The sequence below is a fragment of the Heptranchias perlo genome, chromosome 21, assembly GCF_035084215.1.
Source record: "Heptranchias perlo isolate sHepPer1 chromosome 21, sHepPer1.hap1, whole genome shotgun sequence".
Classification (NCBI taxonomy): domain Eukaryota; kingdom Metazoa; phylum Chordata; class Chondrichthyes; order Hexanchiformes; family Hexanchidae; genus Heptranchias; species Heptranchias perlo.
The window spans coordinates 3,470,130-3,489,495 of NC_090345.1; the positions used below are offsets into that span (position 1 = coordinate 3,470,130).

Here is a 19,366-nt window from a genome sequence, read left to right on the forward strand (position 1 = left end):
CACAGAGAAAGAGCGAGACAGAAAGCAAGACAGAGAGAGACAGAAAGAGAGAGACATAGAGAGAGAGAGAGAGAAAGAAAAACAGACCGATGGAGAGAGCAAGACATAGAGACAGGAAGAAAGAGAGAAACAGAAAGACAGAGAGAGATAGACAGACAGACAGACGAGTGAGAGGGAGACAGACATAGGGACAGAGGGTGAGACAGAGGAAGAGAGACAGAGACAGAGACATAGACAGAGACGAGAGAAAGACAGTCAGAGATAGAGAGAGAGACAGAAAGAGAGTTCAAAAGAGAGCGAAACAGAGAGACCGACAGACAGAGACCGAGAGAGAGACAGAAAGAAAGACAGACAGACAGCGAGACAGAGGGAAAGACAGAGAGATAGAGTGCAAGAGATAGCAAGAAAGAGAGCGAGAGAGGGAGACAGAGAGAGTGAGAGAGAAATGAAAGACAGAAAGAGAGAGAGAGCGAGACAGAGAACAAGGCATAGAGACAGTGGGAGAGAGAGACAGACAGAAAGACAGAGAGAAAGTCAGAAAGACAGAGAGAAAGTCAGAAAGACAGAGACAGAAAGACAGAGAAAGAGAGAGGAGAGAGACAGAGACAGAGAGACAGACAGAGAGTCAGAGAGAGAGAGACAGAGAAAGGGAGAGAGTGACAGAGACAGAGACAAAGAGACAGAAAAAAAAAGACAATGACATACTTTTGAAATGTAGGAAACGAGGCAGCCAATTTGCGCACAGCAAGATCCCACAAACAGCAATGTGATAATGACCAGATCGTCTGTTTTGGTGATGTTGGTTGAGGGATAAATATTGGCCCAGGACACCGGGGAGAACTCTTCCTGCTCTTATTCAAAATAATGCTGTGGGATCTTTTACGTCCACTTGAGAGGGCAGATAGGGCCTCGGTTTAACATCTCATCTGAAAGACGGCACCTCCAACAGTGCAGCACTCCCTCAGTACTGCACCAGGAGTGTCGGCTTGGATTATGGGCTCAAATCTCTGGAGTGGGGCTTGAACCCACGACCTTCTGACTCAGAGGCGAGAGAGCTGCCCACTGAGCCACGGCTGACACTTCACTCTCCCCCCACCACCATGGGCCAGTGGGTAAAGGCAGTCCCCAGTGTGTCAGTAAGGCCCAAATCCCCGGTCTGTGCTGAGTTAACTAATCGGTCAGCTCAACAGTGGGGAGGCAGCGATTGGTCCTTGAGTAAGACAGGATAAAATCAGGCAAAGTTTCTTGCTGTGGTCGTGTATGAAGCTTGAGAAAGGACCAGCTGGGATGCCCCTACAGTGGGAAAGCCCACTGACGCTCTCTGTCTGGATTCACACACAAAATAGCACAGAAAGGCCATCAGATCCACTGGTACTGTACCCAGCAGCACCCATCAGATCCACTGGTACTGTACCCAGCAGCACCCATCAGATCCACTGGTACTGTACCCAGCAGCACCCATCAGATCACTGGTACTGTACCCAGCAGCACCCATCAGATCCACTGGTACTGCACCCAGCAGCACCCAGCAGATCCACTGGTACTGTACCAGCAGCACCCATCAGATCCACTGGTACTGTACCCAGCAGCACCCATCAGATCCACTGGTACTGTACCCAGCAGCACCCATCAGATCCACTGGTACTGTACCCAGCAGCACCCATCAGATCCACTGGTACTGTACCCAGCAGCACCCATCAGATCCACTGGTACTGTACCCAGCAGCACCCATCAGAGCCACTGGTATTGTACCCAGCAACACCCATCAGAATCCCAGCAGCAGCCAGCAGAGCCACTGGTACCCAGCAAGCACCCATCAGAGCCACCGGTACTGTAACCAGCAGCACTGCCGTTGACTCCCTGCAGGGGAGCTTGTTGCCAGCCAGCTGGGTTTAGAATTTAATTGGTGGATTCAATAATCCCACATTCTCGGCGGGGGGGGACACGTCAAATCGCTGATAATTCTCCCCCCCCCCCCCCATCAATGTTTAATGCAAGTCAGCACCTACAGGTTGTTGGCACGAACCTGCAACATAGCAACTGTGCCCCAAACCAGATGGACAGAATGGCCGTGTTTAGGGCCAGATTAAGCTGTGGGTGTCACGTCCTTTTCCATCGAATATCTTCCTCGCTCCCTCTCTCCGTGAGCTGTAGTCTCGCAAAATGACAAGTGACGTTCGAGCCAATGTAGAGAAGGCCTCTCAGATCCCCCTTGACTTGATGCTGTGACCGTGAGATTCAGAGAAGTTGTAAGACTTTCCTCTTTCATTCATTCTGGGGATGTGGGCGTCACTGGCAAGGTCGGCATCTATTGCCCACCCCTAGATGCCCTGAGAAGGTGGTGGTGGGCCTTCTTCTTGTACCGCTGGTAGAGGGTTTGATACAACCGAGTGGCCACTTCAGAGGGCGGTTAAGAGTCAACCATGTTGGTGTGGGACTGGAGTCACATATAGGCCCAGACCGGATAAGGACGGCAGGTTTCCTTCCCTAAAGGACATTAGTGAACCAGTTGGGTTTTTACGACAATCCGGTAGTTTCATGGTCATTTTTACTGAGACCGGCTTTTTATTTCCAGCTTTACTAAAATCTGAATTCAAATTCTCAGACTGCCCGTGGTGGGATTTGAACTCACGTTCCCTGGGTTATTAGTCCGATAACAGAACCCTTACCTCACGGCAACGGTGCAGAGGTTAATCCGGGCTTCCAGCAACAGCTTCAATTCATTGTTCACTTGGCACCCTCTGCTGGCTTCTCCTGCCACTGACACTTTAAACTCTATCAAACTCTATAAAGCGCACAGAATAGAAAGAGCTTGCATTTCTAGAGCGCCTTTCACAACCTCAGGGCGTTTCTTTTAATTTGTTCATGGGATGTGGGCGTCGCTGGCAAGGCCAGCATTTATTGCCCATCCCTAATCCCGTCCCAAAGCGCTTTACAGCCAATGAAGTACTTTTGAAGTGTAGTCACTGTTGTAATATAGGAAATGCGGCAGCCAATTTGCGCACAGCAAGATCCCACGAACAGCGATTGGCTGAATGACCAGCTACGACCTAAGCTAAACCCGTCAGGCTCACTCCGACCAGCGATAGGGAAGGGCTGCCTTAAATAAAGACCCATGCCTTCCTGGCACCAACTGCGCGAGACCCCACTTGTCCTTCTCTTGTGGCTCAGTTGGGGAGTTAACTTTTCTACACTGTTTGCTCACTAACACACCTACACGAGATTCACACACACACGTGCAAATAGTTCATTTTCACACACCATTTTTATTGGAGAACTGATTCTATTTGACATGGTTTGTGATGTGCTGCACATAGTTTACTCGGCAGGGCAATCTCGGGGCTCTTGTTTAACCACATCGTAAACATTTATAAGATAGGTTCAAGTGAAGGTCTATTTTCTTACCGAATATCATATTTTCTGCCCATTAAGGTCTTCGGTGTTCACTTAATAGCGGGGCCTCGGTTTAACGTCTCATCCGAAAGACGACATCTCCGACAGTGCAGCGCACCCTCAGTACTGACCCTCCGACAGTGCAACGCACCCTCAGTACTGCCCCTCCGACAGTGCAGCGCACCCTCAGTACTGACCCTCCGACAGTGCAGCGCACCCTCAGTACTGCCCCTCCGACAGTGCAGCGCTCCCTCAGTACTGACCCTCCGACAGTGCAGCGCTCCCTCAGTACTGACCCTCCGAAAGTGCAGCGCTCCCTCAGTACTGACCCTCCGACAGTGCAGCGCTCCCTCAGTACTGACCCTCCGACAGTGCAGCGCTCCCTCAGTACTGACCCTCCGACAGTGCAGCGCTCCCTCAGTACTGACCCTCCGACAGTGCAGTGCCTCCCTCAGTACTGACCCTCCGACAGTGCAGCGCTCCCTCAGTACTGACCCTCAGACAGTGCAGCGCTCCCTCAGTACTGACCCTCCGACAGTGCAGTGCCTCCCTCAGTACTGACCCTCCGACAGTGCAGCGCTCCCTCAGTACTGACCCTCCGACAGTGCAGCGCTCCCTCAGTACTGACCCTCCGACAGTGCAGCGCTCCCTCAGTACTGACCCTCCGACAGTGCAGCGCTCCCTCAGTACTGACCCTCCGACAGTGCAGTGCCTCCCTCAGTACTGACCCTCCGACAGTGCAGCGCTCCCTCAGTACTGACCCTCCGACAGTGCAGCGCTCCCTCAGTACTGACCCTCCGACAGTGCAGCGCTCCCTCAGTACTGACCCTCCGACAGTGCAGTGCCTCCCTCAGTACTGACCCTCCGACAGTGCAGCGCTCCCTCAGTAATGCACTGGAGTGTCAGTCTGGATTAAGTCAAGTCCTGGAACTGAGCTTGAAACTGCAACTTTGCACCCAGAGGCTAGGTTACTACCCAACGAGCCAAGCTGTCACAGTACACCAATTAACAATGAATGAATTAATTACTGGCCTGCATAATCAGGCTGAGAGAAGAACAATTGGCATTTATAGAGCGCCTTTAACGTTGTAAAAACGTCCCAAAACACTTCACAGAAGGGTAATCAAACAAAATGAACACCGAGCCAAAGGAGGAGATATCAGGAGGGGAGACGAAAAGCTTGGTCACAGAGGTGGGTTTTAAGGAGGGTCTTAAAGGAGGAGGAGGGGTTTTGGGAGGCAATTCCAGAGCACGGGACCTAGGCGTCTGAAGGCACGGTGGGGGGGGCAGTACACAATTAGGAACAGAGTCAATGAGAAAGCCGAGCTGGAAGAAATTGCAGCTCATCCAAGAGATTTAATCGAGGTTCAAAATCAGGAGGGGTTTTGATCAAGATATCAAGATAGAGAGAAACTGTTTCCACCAGGGTCGGTAACCAGAGGACACAGATTTAAGGTAATTGGCAAAAGAACCATACAGGAGATGAGAATTTTTTTTACGCAGCGAGTTGTTCTGATCTGGAATGCGCTGCCTGAAAGGGCGGTGGAAGCAGATTCAATAATAACTTTCAAAAGGGAATTGGATAAATGCTTGAAGGGAAAAAACTGTCGGGCTACAGGGAAAGAGCCGGGGAGTGGGACTAATTGGATAGCTCTTTCAACCAGCTGGCACAGGCACGATGGGCCGAATGGCCTCGTCCTGTGATGTGGGATTCTACGATTGTATGATTCTAAGTAGTCTGACAGCACAGAGATGGTGGAGGGGTTGAGAGAGGCAATGAAGCTGGGTGTCATCAGTGTACATGTGGAAGCTGAGCCCATGTCTTTGGATGCTGTCACTGAGGGGCAGTAGGTAGATGAGGAAGAGGAGGGGACCAAGGATAGGTCCTTGAGGGATCCCAGAGGTAACAGTGCCGGGAGAGGGAAGAGAAGCCATTGCAGGAGGTTCTCTGGCCACAATCGGAGAACATTCAGATAGATGGAGAGACTCGACCTTCAAACCCGACTCGACCTTCAACCCCAACACACAAGGAGAGCCACTTGCTCCCAGCAGCAGCAGCACCGGGTTTCCGCGGAAACGCAGCCTGCGGGTAGAACGTTGCCGGGTCTCCTTCCTCAGTCTCCGAAGGGGTCCTGGGACAAGCCCGGATAGACCGGGATCGGCCTCCGACTCGCAGAGTCTGTGTGTCCTTGCTCACCGCTGCACCACATCATGTCCAGGAACGAATCAAATGACAGATCCTTGCAGGTAGAGGGAGGAAAAAAAACAATTGAATTTTTGAGAGACTTAATATTTTACACTTTTGTTTCAGATCCACTCTGCTCCCCACCCCCACTCCTGCACCCACCTCTCGTAACACCCCCCTCTCACTCTCACACACACACACACACACACACCTCTCCCCCGGGCTAAGCACAGCCCTGGGACTGGGGGCATCTTTTACAAGTTCTTTGTTGGGCCTCCCCATGCTGTGCACCATCCTCAGAGCAGGGAGGTGGGGAGTCACAGTCTGGGACCGTCCCCAGATACTGCTCGCAGCCTGGCCTCGAGAACTGATCATTGGTAATTGTGTCGGCCATGTCTCAGTGTCCACACTCTCTCCTCTGAGTCAGAAGGTCGTGGGTTCGAGTCCCACTCCAGAGACTTGAGCACAAAATCCAGGCCGACGCTCCTGGTGCAGTACCGAGGGAGTGCTGCACTGTCGGAGGTGCCGTCTTTCAGAAGAGACGTTAAACTGAGGCCCTGTCTGCCCTCTCATGTGGACGTAAAAGATCCCCTGGCACTATTCGAAGAAGAGCAAGGGAGGAGATAGCAGAGGCACTATTACATTAATATAAAAATTCATTAGAAAAGGGAATAGTGCCAGGGGACTGGCGGACAGCTAATGTGATTCCTATATTTAAAAAGGAAGATAGAACCAGTCCCGGGAACTATAGTCCAGTTAGCTTAACATCGGTGATAGGAAAGATAATGGAATCTTTACTCAAAGATGTAACAGAAAAACATCTAAAAAATAAAAATATAATAAAGAATAGTCAGCACGGATTTATGAAAGGAAAGTCATGCTTGACAAACCTTATTGAGTTCTTTGAAGAAGTAAAAGATAGAGTAGACAAGGGTAATGTAGTAGATGTAATATATTTGGATTTTCAAAAGGCCTTCGATAAGGTACCACATTGTAGACTCGTGACTAAGGTCAGAGTATGTAGAGTCAGGGGACAGGTAGCAGAATGGACAGCAAGCTGGCTACAAAACAGAAAAGAGAGAGTAGGGGTTAAAGATAGTTACTCAGACTGGCAAAAGGTGGGAAGTGGTGTTCCACAGGGATCGGTGCTGGGACCACTGTTGTTCACCATTTACATAAATGATTTGGACTCAGGAATGGGAAGTACAATTTCAAAATTTGCAGACAACACGAAATTGGGGGTTATAGTTAATATAAAGGAAGAAAGCGTTAAAATGCAAGGAGACATTAATAAACTTGCAGAATGGGCGTGTAATTGGCAAATGTGAGGTGGTGTATTTTGGTAGGAAGAATAAGGAGGCCACATATTGCTTGGATAATAAGAGTCTAAATGGGATAGAGGAGCAGAGGGATCTGGGGGTACAGATACACAAAGTAGCGACGCAGGAAAATAAGGCCATAAAAAAGGCAAACCAAGCACTGGGGTTCACTTCTAGAGGGATAGAATTGAAAAGAATTGAAGTTATGTTAAACTTATGTAGAACCTTGGTTTGACCACACTTGGAGTATTGTGAACAGGTGTCTGGTCTCCATATTATTAAAAGGATACAGAGGCACTGGAGAAGGTGCAAAAAAGATTTACTAGGATGATACCAGAACTGAAAGGATATACTTATCAGGAAAGACTAAACAGGCTGGGGCTCTTTTTTCTAGAAAAGAGAAAGCTGAGGGATGACCTGATAGTGATCTTTAAGATAATGAAAGGGTTTGATAGGGTAGATGTAGAGAAATTGTTTCCACTTGTGGGAGAGTCCAAAACTAGAAGTCATCAATATAAGATAGTCACTAATAAATCCAATAGGGAATTCAGGCGAAACTTCTTTACCCAAAGAGTGGTGAGAATGTGGAACTCGCTACCACAAGGAGTAATTAAGGCAAATAGCTTAGATGCATTTAAGGGGAAGCTAGTTAAACACATGAGGGAGAAAGGAATAGAAGGATATGCTGATAGGGTTAGATGAAGTAGGGAGGGAGGAGGCTCGTGTGAAGCATAAATGCCAGCATAGACCTGTTGGGCCGAATGGCCTGTTTCTGTGCTGTAGACTCGATGTAACAATGATCTCCCCAGTGTTCTGGGCAATATTTATCTCTCAACCAACATCACTAAAACAGATTATCTGGTCATTGTTACAATGCTGTTTGGGGGATCTTGATGTGCGCAAATTGGCTGCCACAGTCCTACATTACAACAGGGACTAAACTTCAAAAGTGCTTCACTGGTTGTAAAGCACTTTGGGACGTCCTGAAAGGTGCCATAGAAATGCGAGTCCTTTCTTTCCTGTGCCTTCCTACGGGCCGATGTGCCAATTGGTTTCAATATCGACATTATCAAACCTTTGAGTCACTGCCAGCTCCAACCCACCAAATTGTTCTAGATCAGATCTGAGTGCGTTCCATCCTTCCCACTAGCTGGCCTGACCAAAAGAGAACCCAGATTGTAGTTTAAGTACCTGGTACCCGGCCTCAAACAACAGACCAAAAGCTGCCTTCAGGCTCTTGTTAAAGGTATACAGGTCCTCCCCTCCAGTTAGGCTCGTTGGGTCGAAGTAAATACTCTGAAACACACAGAAACAGAAAGTTACTCATTGCGATTCAAAGCAGGCAGCTCATTCCCAACGACCATCCAAATCAATATCCTACCTCTCCACTGTAGAGAATGTTGGAATTAAAATCCCCAGGGTGCAGACCATGCTGCCAGCAGAAGCTCAGGAACCTTAGGCACTGCTTGAAGATCATCCTGTAGTCCAAGCCCATCCCTCTCGGCCTCCCGAATCCTGCAACACAAACCGCAGGTAACATTACTGCACCCTGGGTGGGTAGAGTCCATGATCGGGGAGAGTGTACATGGGTTGTGGGAGGAGATTAAATGGGTGGGTAGAGTCCATGATAGGGGAGAGTGTACATGGGCTGTGGGAGGAGATTAAATGGGTGGGTAGAGTCTGTGATAGGGGAGAGTGTCCATGGGCTGTGGGAGGAGATTAAATGGGTGGGTAGAGTCTGTGATAGGGGAGAGTGCACATGGGGTGTGGGGGGAGATTAAATGGGGGGGTAGAGTCCATGATAGGGGAGAGTGCACATGGCCTGGGGTTAATCATTTAAATCACAAGCCCAGTCAAGCTTTGCGTTAGGCTGGTTTCGCTTTTTGAAACTGCTCCCAAATTATTCCTATTCGGTCAGTTTGGCCATTTCCAGATTTTTCTCTTTCCCAAGTGAGGGACAAAAGCTCAGAGCAACACTGAAGTTGGAAAGAGGGGCAGAGACAATGACGTAAATCACGAGGTATTCAAATAATCTTCAAAAAAGAACACTTTTAAATTAGAAAAAAAAAGTTGTTCTTTTAATTTAAAAAGAATAGCTTTTGAACCCACCGGTCACATCTCGGTCCTCTGTTAAATAAAGTATCGATCCACTCCGGTCACAAATCACAGCGTAGGGCACGAGCACGACCGCCTCTGGCTGCAGTCTCAAGAAATTCCGCAGTCCCTTCCTCCAGTCTGAGAGAACCGTCTCCTGGGAATAGAGGGAAGAGAAATAAGACAGGGTCAGACCAACACTGACCACAGACAGACCCTGAACAAACGGGCAACTTAACTCCGTATCAACCAGGGAGAACATGGAGGACAGGGATCATTCACCCAGAGATTTAAACTGACCAAAAGGACCGTGCCCAAGTTTAACAATAGACAATCAACACCTTGGCTAGCCACCAGTACTGTACCCCAATATTGTACAGAGACAGACCTGTGTCCACCCATACTGTACCCCAATATTGTACAGAGACAGACCTGTGTCCACCCATACTGTACCCCAGTGTTATACAGAGACAGACCTGTACCCACCAGTACTGTACCCCAATATTATACAGAGACAGACCTGTGTCCACCCATACTGTACCCCAGTGTTATACAGAGACAGACCTGTGTCCACCCATACTGTACCCCAATATTATAGTGACAGACCTGTACCACCAGTACTGTACCCCAGTGTTATACAGATACAGACCTGTACCTACCAGTACTGTACCCCAGTGTTATAGTGACAGACCTGTACCCACCAGTGCTGTACCCCAGTGTTATACAGTGACAGACCTGTACCCACCAGTGCTGTACCCCAGTGTTATACAGTGACAGACCTGTACCCACCAGTGCTGTACCCCAGTGTTATACAGAGACAGACCTGTACCCACCAGTGCTGTACCCCAGTGTTATACAGAGACAGACCTGTACCCACCAGTACTGTACCCTTGTTATACAGTGACAGACCTGGACCCACCAGTACTGTACCCCAGTGTTATACAGTGACAGACCTGTACCCACCAGTGCTGTACCCCAGTGGTATACAGAGACAGACCTGTACCCACCAGTACTGTACCCCAGTGTTATACAGTGACAGACCCTGTCCCCACCAGTACTGTACCCCAGTGTTATACAGAGACAGACCTGTACCCACCAGTACTGTATCCCAGTGTTATACAGAGACAGACCTGTACCCACCTGTACTGTACCCCAGTGTTATACAGATACAGACCTGTACCCACCAGTACTGTACCCCAGTGTTATACAGTGACAGACCCTGTCCCCACCAGTACTGTACCCCAGTGTTATATAGATACAGACCTGTACCCACCAGTACTGTATCCCAGTGTTATACAGGGACAGACCTGTACCCACCAGTACTGTACCCCAGTGTTATACAGGGACAGACCTGTACCCACCAGTACTGTATCCCAGTGTTATACAGGGACAGACCTGTACCCACCAGTACTGTACCCCAGTGTTATACCAAAACCAATGGTTAAAATCATCCTTTATAATTGTACTGTTGGGAGCTCCTCAATTGTCCTGGTTTCACACAGCAACCACTACACGCCCCTGAAATCCTGTTGACAATACAGTTTATTATTCCCATAATCCTCTAAACGCTTTGTTATCCCAACTAGCTTCCAAACAGCCCGACTGCTGGTGGAACAAAGTCATTAATATCGGCTGCTTCTCCTCTCTCTCTCCATTTCTCCAGTTTCAGTTCCCAAGTGAGCACAAGAAAGATGAGCTCAATATCGTGAGCAGAGTGTGACAGCCAGTTTACATACTAATAATCACCCTTAATACACGTCCCTGATTACACCCAGAGTCAGGCTGGAGTCTGCCGGATGTGAGTGAGAGATCCCACTTTACCAGGTGTTGTATGGATGGAAACCTGGGTTCTAATTAATCCTAGTTAAGGGATTACTGGAGGCTGCACTTGAATCGAGATGAATGTATTTAATGCAGTGCGAGCTGCGGAATCTTTATTAGTGATGAATGATTTTTAACAAGTGGGAGTTTGTTTTTCTGTCAATGTTTCTCTTCTTCCCCTCTGGAGCATCGGAATCCTATTGCGGATCCCACTGACCCCCTCTCCCCAAAGCACCCAACTCTCCCCCTCCCCCCGCCGCCCCCAACTCCCCCCCCTCCACCCCCAAATCGCCCCCCCCATCCTCTGCCCCCACCTCCCCCACCCCTACCTTGCCCCCTGCTCCCCCAACTCGCCCCCCCATCCTCTGCCCCCACCCCTGCCCTCTGCCCCCACCTCCCCACCACCCTCAACTCACCCACCCCCCCACAAACATATACACACTCATGTGTACACGCACACACATAAACACACACACATATACGCACGTATGTACACATGTACACACGCATATACACGCTCAATGCATACGCACACATACACGTTTACATGCACAGACACGCCATGCACACACTTTCCGGGGTTGGGGGGGAAATCGAGGGGAGGGGGAGCTTGATGAAGTTTCTTTTTAAAACGTTACAGACCTTTTTCAGTAACATGAGTTGGCCTGTTGTCTTGTCCTTCACTCGGAACCAGTTATTCGCCAATTGTTGAACGCAACGAAACTCGACACCAGGCCGGTAGTAACTGATGCTTACGTGCTCTGCAGGGGTCAGTCCCAGTTTGGCTCCGTCTCGCTGAAAGAATAAAAATACTGAAGTTCAGAGCGACCGGTGGGGATCTCAATTCTAAGGGGCACCTCAGTAACACAGGAGTGCAGAGGCTTGAAGAAAGAAACAAAGAACGGAAGGGAGAACTTACATATAGTGCCTTTCACGAATCAGGACGCCCCAAAGCACTTTGAAGCCAATGAAGTACTTTTTGAAGTGTAGTCACTGTTGTAATGTAGGAAACGCAGCAGCCAATTTGCACACAGCAAGGTCCCACAAACAGCAATGTGATAATGACCAGATAATCTGTTTTTAGGTGATGGTTTAAGGGATAAATATTGGCCCAGGACACCGGGGAGAACTCCCCTGCTCTTCTTCGAATAGTGCCATGGGATCCTTCACATCCATCTGAGAGGGGCAGACGGGTCATCTGAAAGACGGCACCTCCGACAGTGCAGCACTCCCTCAGTACTGCACCGGGAGTGTCGGCCTGGATTATGTGCTCAATTTGTTGGAGTCGGGCTTGAACCCACCACCTTCTGACTCAGGCGAGAGTCCTGCCCACTGAGGCACGGCTTCTGCCAACAGGAGCTACAGAGAAGTGGCCTGTGGGGCAAACCATCCATGACTTTTTCCTTCACTCCGATTGGGTACCACCTTGGTTCAGTCTGTCCCCATTGCACCTGGCAATGATCTTCATCACCAATAGGCCTACTGTACCTACCACATACTCCTAACCCTACTCTCCCCAGAGGCAATAACACCAGGGACAGTGGGCCAGGGAACAACCACCCAGCTCTTGAAGCAAGGGAGATCCTTATTCAAAAAAAAAAATGGCCACTTACCATGGTAACGATCAGTTTGCCCATGAAACGCTCCCTCCCTTGGCTTGAAAGGGCAAGGCCCGAATCCAACAGGTCAAAAAACTGGCTGTTTTCCAAATAGGCCTCGATGTAGATCCTCCTCAACTCATCCAGAACCAGAGCGGTGATTTCCCTCCTAATCCTACTGTGGGCCAGCTCGATGGACTCCCTGATGAACAGGTCAGATGGGCAGGGCGGCTGCTTTCTCCTCCTCTTCTTCCTCCTCTTCTTCACGGCATCCTGTTCACGTAATGTTTGCTCTTCTCCCAGCGAGCTGGCTGTATTGTCCTCTGCGTCCGCTCGGTCCAGGAGGGGCGCGTCCCCCATGGGTTTGAGCCCCACAACCTCCATCTCCGCTCGGTCCAGGTGGGGAGCGTCCCCCATGGGTTTGAGCCCCGCGACCTCCATCTCCGCTCGGTCCAGGTGGGGAGCGTCCCCCATGGGTTTGAGCCCCGCGACCTCCATCTCCGCTCGGTCCAGGTGGGGAGCGTCCCCCATGGGTTTCTGCCCAGATTCATCGCGGGGCCAACTTTTTTGACAAACAGAATTCCCAGAAAGCGCGGGCACTGATCGCTGGGGTCCACAACATTCCTCGATCCCTCCAACACGCTCTTCCCTCTTTTGACTGGGATCGCTGTACAGATCCAATGAGCCTGGGTCACAGCCTCCAGCTTCACAATACAGGTCTTCCTCCAGCCGGGGTTCATTTGTCTCCAGCATCCAACCTTCCGTCTTGGGAGTTACGGAGCAGATTCCATTCCTCTCGGGAGCCACGGTGAAGTTTTCATTCTGGCTGCTCTCCATCACTGAAGTCGGCACTTTCGCGCATGGCCACTGACCTCCTTCCAAGGTCTTCTCCGGTACGAAGCCTATTAAGAGACCCATGGGACTGTTCACACTCCCAGCACCTGGACTGTGTTTTAGGAGGCCTGGTTTGGGACTGGTTCCTAAGCTGAACGGGATCGTGCTCGACCCCAGGCTCTTGCCTTGACCGCTGGCCCGATCGGGCACCTCCTCGGGAAGGGTCCTCGGAGAGCGCTGGCCGGTAGAAGTGTGAGGAGTTCCGCAGCCAGTGCCCTGGATCGAGCGTGTGGGGCACGTTCCGGCATGCGAGCAGGGGCTACACGAGAGGCTGTAGTGGAAGGAGGGGCCCGTGCGGGGCCTGCTCTTGCTGATGGTAAACGTGGTCCCGCGAGGGAGTCTCCGCAGGCCCCCAGAGGGCACCAGTTGAGCCGTGAGGTCGATGACGCTCTCGGTCGCGATCAACGATTCGGTTCCTGTGGGGCAGTCAGCGTCTCTGTCACTGTCAGAAATCTCCCCCCTATCGGAGAAAAGGCACGCATTATAGTCACTGCACCGTGTTATATCAAGGTGTGAAGCTGGAGTTTGCGGGAGGGGAGCAATGAAATATTTAAATCTATTCACATTTTGGTCCTTATTTCCCTCTTTGTCAAGTTAAGGAATATGAGGATTGGAGACTGGAAGTAGACAGAGTAAAGCTCCCTCTACACTGTCCCATCAAACACTCCCAGGGCAGGTACAGCACGGGTTAGATACAGAGTAAAGTTTAATGTGCTTTATCATAGTAGGCACAGCACAGAAGGAGGCCATTTGGCCCATTGTGCCTGTGCTGGCTCTTTGAAAGAGCTATCCAATTATCTCATTCCCCGGCTCTTTCCTCATAGTCCTGTAATTTTTTCCCCCCTTCAAGTATTTATCCAATTCCCTTTTGAAAGTTATTATTGAATCTGCTTCCACCGCCCTTTCAGGCAGCACATTCCAGATCATCACAACTCGCTGTGTAAAAAAATGTTTCCTCATGTCGCCTCTGGCTCTTCTGCCAATCGCTTTAAATCTGTGTCCTCTGGTTACTGAACCTTCTGCCACAGGAAACAGTTTCTCCTTATTTACTCTATCAAAACTGTTCATGATTTTGAACACCTCTATCAAATCTCCCCTTAACCTTCTCTGTTCTAAGGAGAACAATCCCATTTTCTCCAGTCTCTCCACATAACTGAAGTCCCTCATCCCTGGGACCATTCTAGTAAATCTCCTCTGCACCCTCTACAAAGCCCTGACATCCTTCCTAAAGTGTGTGCCCAGAATTGAACACAATACTCCAGCTGAGGCCTAACCAGTGATTTTAAAAGTTTTAGCATAACTTCCTTGCTTTTGTACTCAATGCCTCTATTAATAAAGCCCAGGATCCCATATGCTTTTTTAATAGCCTTCTCAACTTGTCCTGTCACCTTCAAAGATTTGTGTATGTGCACCCCCAGGTCTCTCTGTTCCTGCACCCCCTTTAAAACTGTACCATTTAGTTTATATTGCCTCTCCTCATTCTTCCTACCAAAATGTATCACTTCACACTTCTCTGTGTTAAATTTCATCTGCCATGTGTCTGCCCATTTCACCAGTCTGTCTCTGTCCTCCTGAAGTCTGTTACTATCCTCCACATTGTTTACTACATTTCTGAGTTTCGTGTCATCTGCAAACTTTGAAATTATATCCTCTATATCCAAGTCCAGGTCATTAATATATATCAAAAAGAGCAGTGGTCCCAATACTGACCCCTGGGGAACACCACTGTATACTTCCCTCCAGTCTGAAAAACAACTGTTCACCACTACTCTGCTTTCTGTCTCTTAGCTAATTCTGTATCCACACTGCCACTGACCCTTTAATCCCAGTGGCTTTAATTTTGCTAACAAGTCTATTATGTGGCACTTTATCGAATGCCTTTTGAAAGTCCATTTACACATCAACTGCACTACCCTCATCAATCCTCTCCTTTATATCGTCACAGAACTCAATCAAGTTGGTCAAACACGATTTTCCTTTAACAAATCCGTGCTGACTTTCATTTATTAGCCCAGACTTTTCCAAGTGACAATTTATTTTGACCCGGATGATTGTCTCTAAAAGTTTCCCCACCACCGACGTTAGGCTGACTGGCCTGTAATTACCGGGTTTATCCCTCTCCCCTTTTTTGAACAAGGCTGTAACATTTGCAATCCTCCAGTCCTCCGCCTCCGCCCCCATATCTGAGGAGGACTGGAAGATTATGGCCAGAGTCTCCGCAATTTCCACCCTTCCTTCCCTCAGTAACTTAGGACCGGGTGACTTTTCTACTTTGAGTACTGCCGATCTTTTAAGATCCTCCTCTTTATCTTATTTTTATCCTAACTCCAGGCTCCCATGTCTATTCCTAACATCATCCCTCACACTCTCGCTACAAACACATTAGAACACAAGGAATAGGAGCAGGAGTAGGCCATTCGGCCCCTCGAGCCTGCTCCGCCATTCAATCAGATCATGGCTGATCTTCGACCTCAACTCCACCAACCTAGGCTCGCGCCCGGGCCCACTGAAACCAGCCCTATCCTTTCTGAAGTTGGATTTGCAATTTCTCCCCAACAGTTACATAACAACACCTTATTAATGATTTAAAAGGTTGAGAATTTTATTTCAGCAGTGAAGTTCAACGAATTGATCAACACCGACATCAGGAGAACGGCCCAGAACATCACTTACTCAAAGAATCCTGACTCAGCTGTCTCCTCCGAACTCAGCGAGGGTCGCTCGAAACCTGAAAAGTAAAAATAGCCAGAGAGTTACTGCTATTCTCACCAAAGAAAGAAAGAAAGCGGAAAGAAAGATTTGCATTTCTACAGCGCCTTTCACGAGCTCAGGACGTCACAAAGCGCTTTACAACCAATTAAGTACTTTTGAAGTGTAGTCACTGTTGTAATGTAGAAAAGCAGCAGCCAATTTGTGCACAGTAAGATCCCACAAACAGCAATGTGATAATGGCCAGATCATCTGTTTTTTTAGTGATGTTGGTTGATGGATAAATATTGACCCAGGACTCCGGGGAGAACGCCCCTGCTCTTTTTCGAAATCGTGCCTTGGGAACTTTTATGTCCACCTGAGAGGGCGCACGGTTATCGTCTCATCCGAAAGACGGCACCTCTGACAGTGCAGCACTCCCTCAGCGCTAGGAGGGTCAGCCTGGATTTCCTGGAGTGGGGTTTGAACCCACGATCTTCTGACCCAGAGGTGAGAGCACTACCCACTGAGCCACAACTGATGCTTAAAATCTACACAAGCTTTCCAACACCCCCCGCCCACCCACACCTACAAGGCACAAGTCAGGAGTGTGATGGAATACTCTCCACTTGCCTGGATGAGTGCAGCTCCACCAACACTCAAGAAGCTCGACACCATCCAGGATAAAGCAGCCCACTTGATTGGCACCCCATCCACCACCCTAAACATTCACTCCCTTCACCACCAGTGCACTGTGGCTGCAGTGTGTACCATCCACAGGATGCACTGCAGCAACTCTCCAAGGCTTCTTCGTCAGCACCTCCCAAACCCGCGACCTCTATCTAGAAGGACGAGGGCAGCAGGCACATGGGAACAACACCACCTGCACGTTCCCCTCCAAGTCACACACCATCCCGACTTGGAAATATATCGCCGTTCCTTCATCGTCACTGGGTCAAAATCCTGGAACTCCCTTCCCAACAGCATTGTGGGAGAACCGTCACCACACGGACTGCAGCGGTTCAAGAAGGCGGCTCACCACCACCTTCTCAAGGGGCAATTAGGGATGAGCAATAAATGCCGGCCTCGCCAGCGACGCCCACATCCCATGAACTAATAAAAAAAACCCTTTGAAGACTGAACTTACCTTTCTCAAAGAATGCCTCTTCATCCCCTTCTACCTGCAGTCGAGCCTCACCGTCCAAAATGAGGGAATTCATCCTGGGAGCACGGCGTTCTATTAAGAAAGAGAACAACGTGGAACGAGTGAGAGATCAGCACTCTCTGGAGTTCTTCAGCACGATCTGAAGTTGACAATTCAAAGTCATTTCTTTGGCACCAAATTAATTTTCAATTGCCCAAATATTTGAATTCAGCAACGTTTAGGAAAGATCGAGCAGACTCTGGAAAGAGGAGACTTAACAGAAGTCCTTAAGATTATGATGGGGTGCGATATCTGGCTCTCTGAGTTTTTTTATCTCTCTGTCCCTCCTCTCTTATGTTTCTCTCTTCCTCCTTTCCTTCTCTGTCTGTCTCTTCCTCTCTCCTGATTTTCTCTCTATCTCCCTCCCCTGGCAGTTTTTCTCTCTCTCTCTTCCACTCCTGAATTTTACGGATTCACTCCCTTCTCTCCTGTCTGTTTTTTGTTTTCTTTCATTTTTCTCTTTCCTGTCTGTCTCTCTTTTTCTCCATCCACCTTTCTTTCTCAATCTCTCAGCTGTTTCATAAAATCATAGAAAGGTTTCAGCACAGAAAGAGGCCTTTCGGCCCGTCAAGTCCATGCCGGCTCTATGCAAGAGCAATCCAGCTAATCCCACTCACCCGCCCTATCCCCGTAGCCCTGCAATTTTTATCCCTTGCATACTTATCCAGTTCCCTTTTGAAGGCCACGACTGAATCTGCCTCCACCACCCCCTCGGGCAGTGGATTCCAGATCATAACCACTCGCTGTGTAAAAAAGTTTTTCCTCATGTCACCTTTGGTTCTTTTGCCAATCACCTTAAATCTCTGTCCTCTGGTTCTTGACCCTTCCGCCAATGGGAACAGTTTCTCTCTATCTACTCTGTCCAGACCCCTCATGATTTTGAATACCTCCATCTCGCAACCATCTCTGTTCCAAGGAAAACAACCCCAGCTTCTCCAGTCTATCCACGTAACTGAAGTCCCTCATCCCTGGAACCATTCCAGTAAATCTTTTCTGCACCCTCTCTAAGGCCTTCACATCTTTCCTAAAGTGCGGTGCCCAGAACTGGACACAATACTCCAGTTGAGGCCGAACCAGTGTTTTATAAAGGTTCATCATGACTTCCTTGCTTGTACTCCACACCGCTATTTATAAAGCCCAGGATCCCATATGTTTTTTTAACCACTTTCTCAATCTGCCCTGTCACCTTCAACAATTTGTGCACATAAACCCCCAGATCTCTCTGTTCCTGTACCCCATTTAGAGTTGTGCCCTCTAGTTTATATTGCCTCTCCTCATTCTTCCTGCCAAAATGTATCACTTCACACTTCTCTGTGTTAAATTTCATCTGCCTTGTGTCCGCCCATCCCACCAGCCTGTTTATATCCTCTTGAACTCTATCACTATCCTCCTCACTGTTCACTACACTTCCAAGTTTTATACTCTCTCAATCCTGTAATTAGCCGATTCTGTGTCCGTGCTGCCGCTGACCCTTTTATTCCAGGGGCTTCAACTTTGGTAACAAGCCTATTATGTGGCACTTTATCAAACACCTTCACTCATCTTATTTCTTTCTCGTTTCTGTTTTTCTCCTTCGTCCTGTCATTTTCTCTCTCCCTCTTCAGTCTGATTCTCTCTCTCTCTCTTCACTGTCCATTTTTCTCTCTCTATTTCTCATTTCACTGTCGGTTTGTTTCTGCCTCCCCCTCCCCTCCCCTCCCCCTCCCCTCCCCTCCCCCCTCCCCTCCCCCCTCCCCCCTCCTCCTCCCTCTCTCTCTCCCTCCCTCCTCCCCTCCCTCTCTCTCTCCCTCCCTCCTCCCCTCCCTCTCTCTCTCCCTCCCTCCTCCCCTCCCTCTCTCTCTCCCTCCCTCCACTCTCTCTCCATCCCTCCCTCCACTCTCCCTCCCTCTCTCTCCCTCCACTCACTCTCTCTCCCTCCATCCATCCCTCCACTCTCCCTCCCTCCACTCACTCTCTCTCCCTCCCTCCACTCACTCTCTCTCCCTCCATCCATCCCTCCACTCTCCCTCCCTCCACTCACTCTCTCTCCCTCCATCCATCCCTCCACTCTCCCTCCCTCCACTCACTCTCTTTCCCTCCACTCACTCTCTCTCCCTCCATCCATCCCCCCACTCTCCCTCCCCTCACTCTCCCTCTCTCTTTCTCCTTCTCCCTCCATCCCCTCCCTCCA

The 19,366-nt window shown here is 49.3% G+C and overlaps 1 protein-coding gene across 3 annotated transcripts; it reads right to left on the bottom strand.

Annotated features, from left to right (window-relative positions):
* Nucleotides 1–3,246: 3,246 nt before the first annotated feature.
* LOC137339912 (uncharacterized) lies at nt 3,247–18,896 on the bottom strand. 3 transcript variants are annotated; one of them, XM_068001977.1, is made up of 10 exons: nt 18,084–18,896; nt 17,140–17,229; nt 15,978–16,032; nt 12,426–13,764; nt 11,455–11,607; nt 9,007–9,148; nt 8,279–8,412; nt 8,089–8,193; nt 6,469–6,639; nt 3,247–5,633 (listed from the first exon to the last, which is right to left on the bottom strand). In XM_068001977.1, the coding sequence occupies exons 1-10, from the start codon at nt 18,292–18,294 to the stop codon at nt 5,508–5,510; spliced, it is 2,526 nt and encodes an 841-aa protein (XP_067858078.1). In that variant the 5' UTR covers nt 18,295–18,896; the 3' UTR covers nt 3,247–5,507. The 3 variants fall into 3 exon arrangements, with proteins under 3 accessions (XP_067858078.1, XP_067858080.1, XP_067858079.1); XM_068001979.1 differs by having other exon boundaries at nt 17,991–18,176; XM_068001978.1 differs by lacking the exon at nt 6,469–6,639.
* Between the last annotated feature and the right edge of the window lie 470 nt (nt 18,897–19,366).

Coding starts and splice junctions, on each gene's coding strand:
- LOC137339912 (XM_068001977.1), bottom strand. CDS start 18,294: ATGATGAACCTTTATAAAACACTGGTTCGGCCTCAACTGGAGTATTGT. Junction 16,033..17,139: donor AGAGGCATTCTTTGAGAAAG/GTAAGTTCAGTC, acceptor TTTACTTTTCAG/GTTTCGAGCGACCCTCGCTG. Junction 5,634..6,468: donor TCTTCAAAGAACTCAATAAG/GTTTGTCAAGCA, acceptor TCTACCTGCAAG/GATCTGTCATTTGATTCGTT.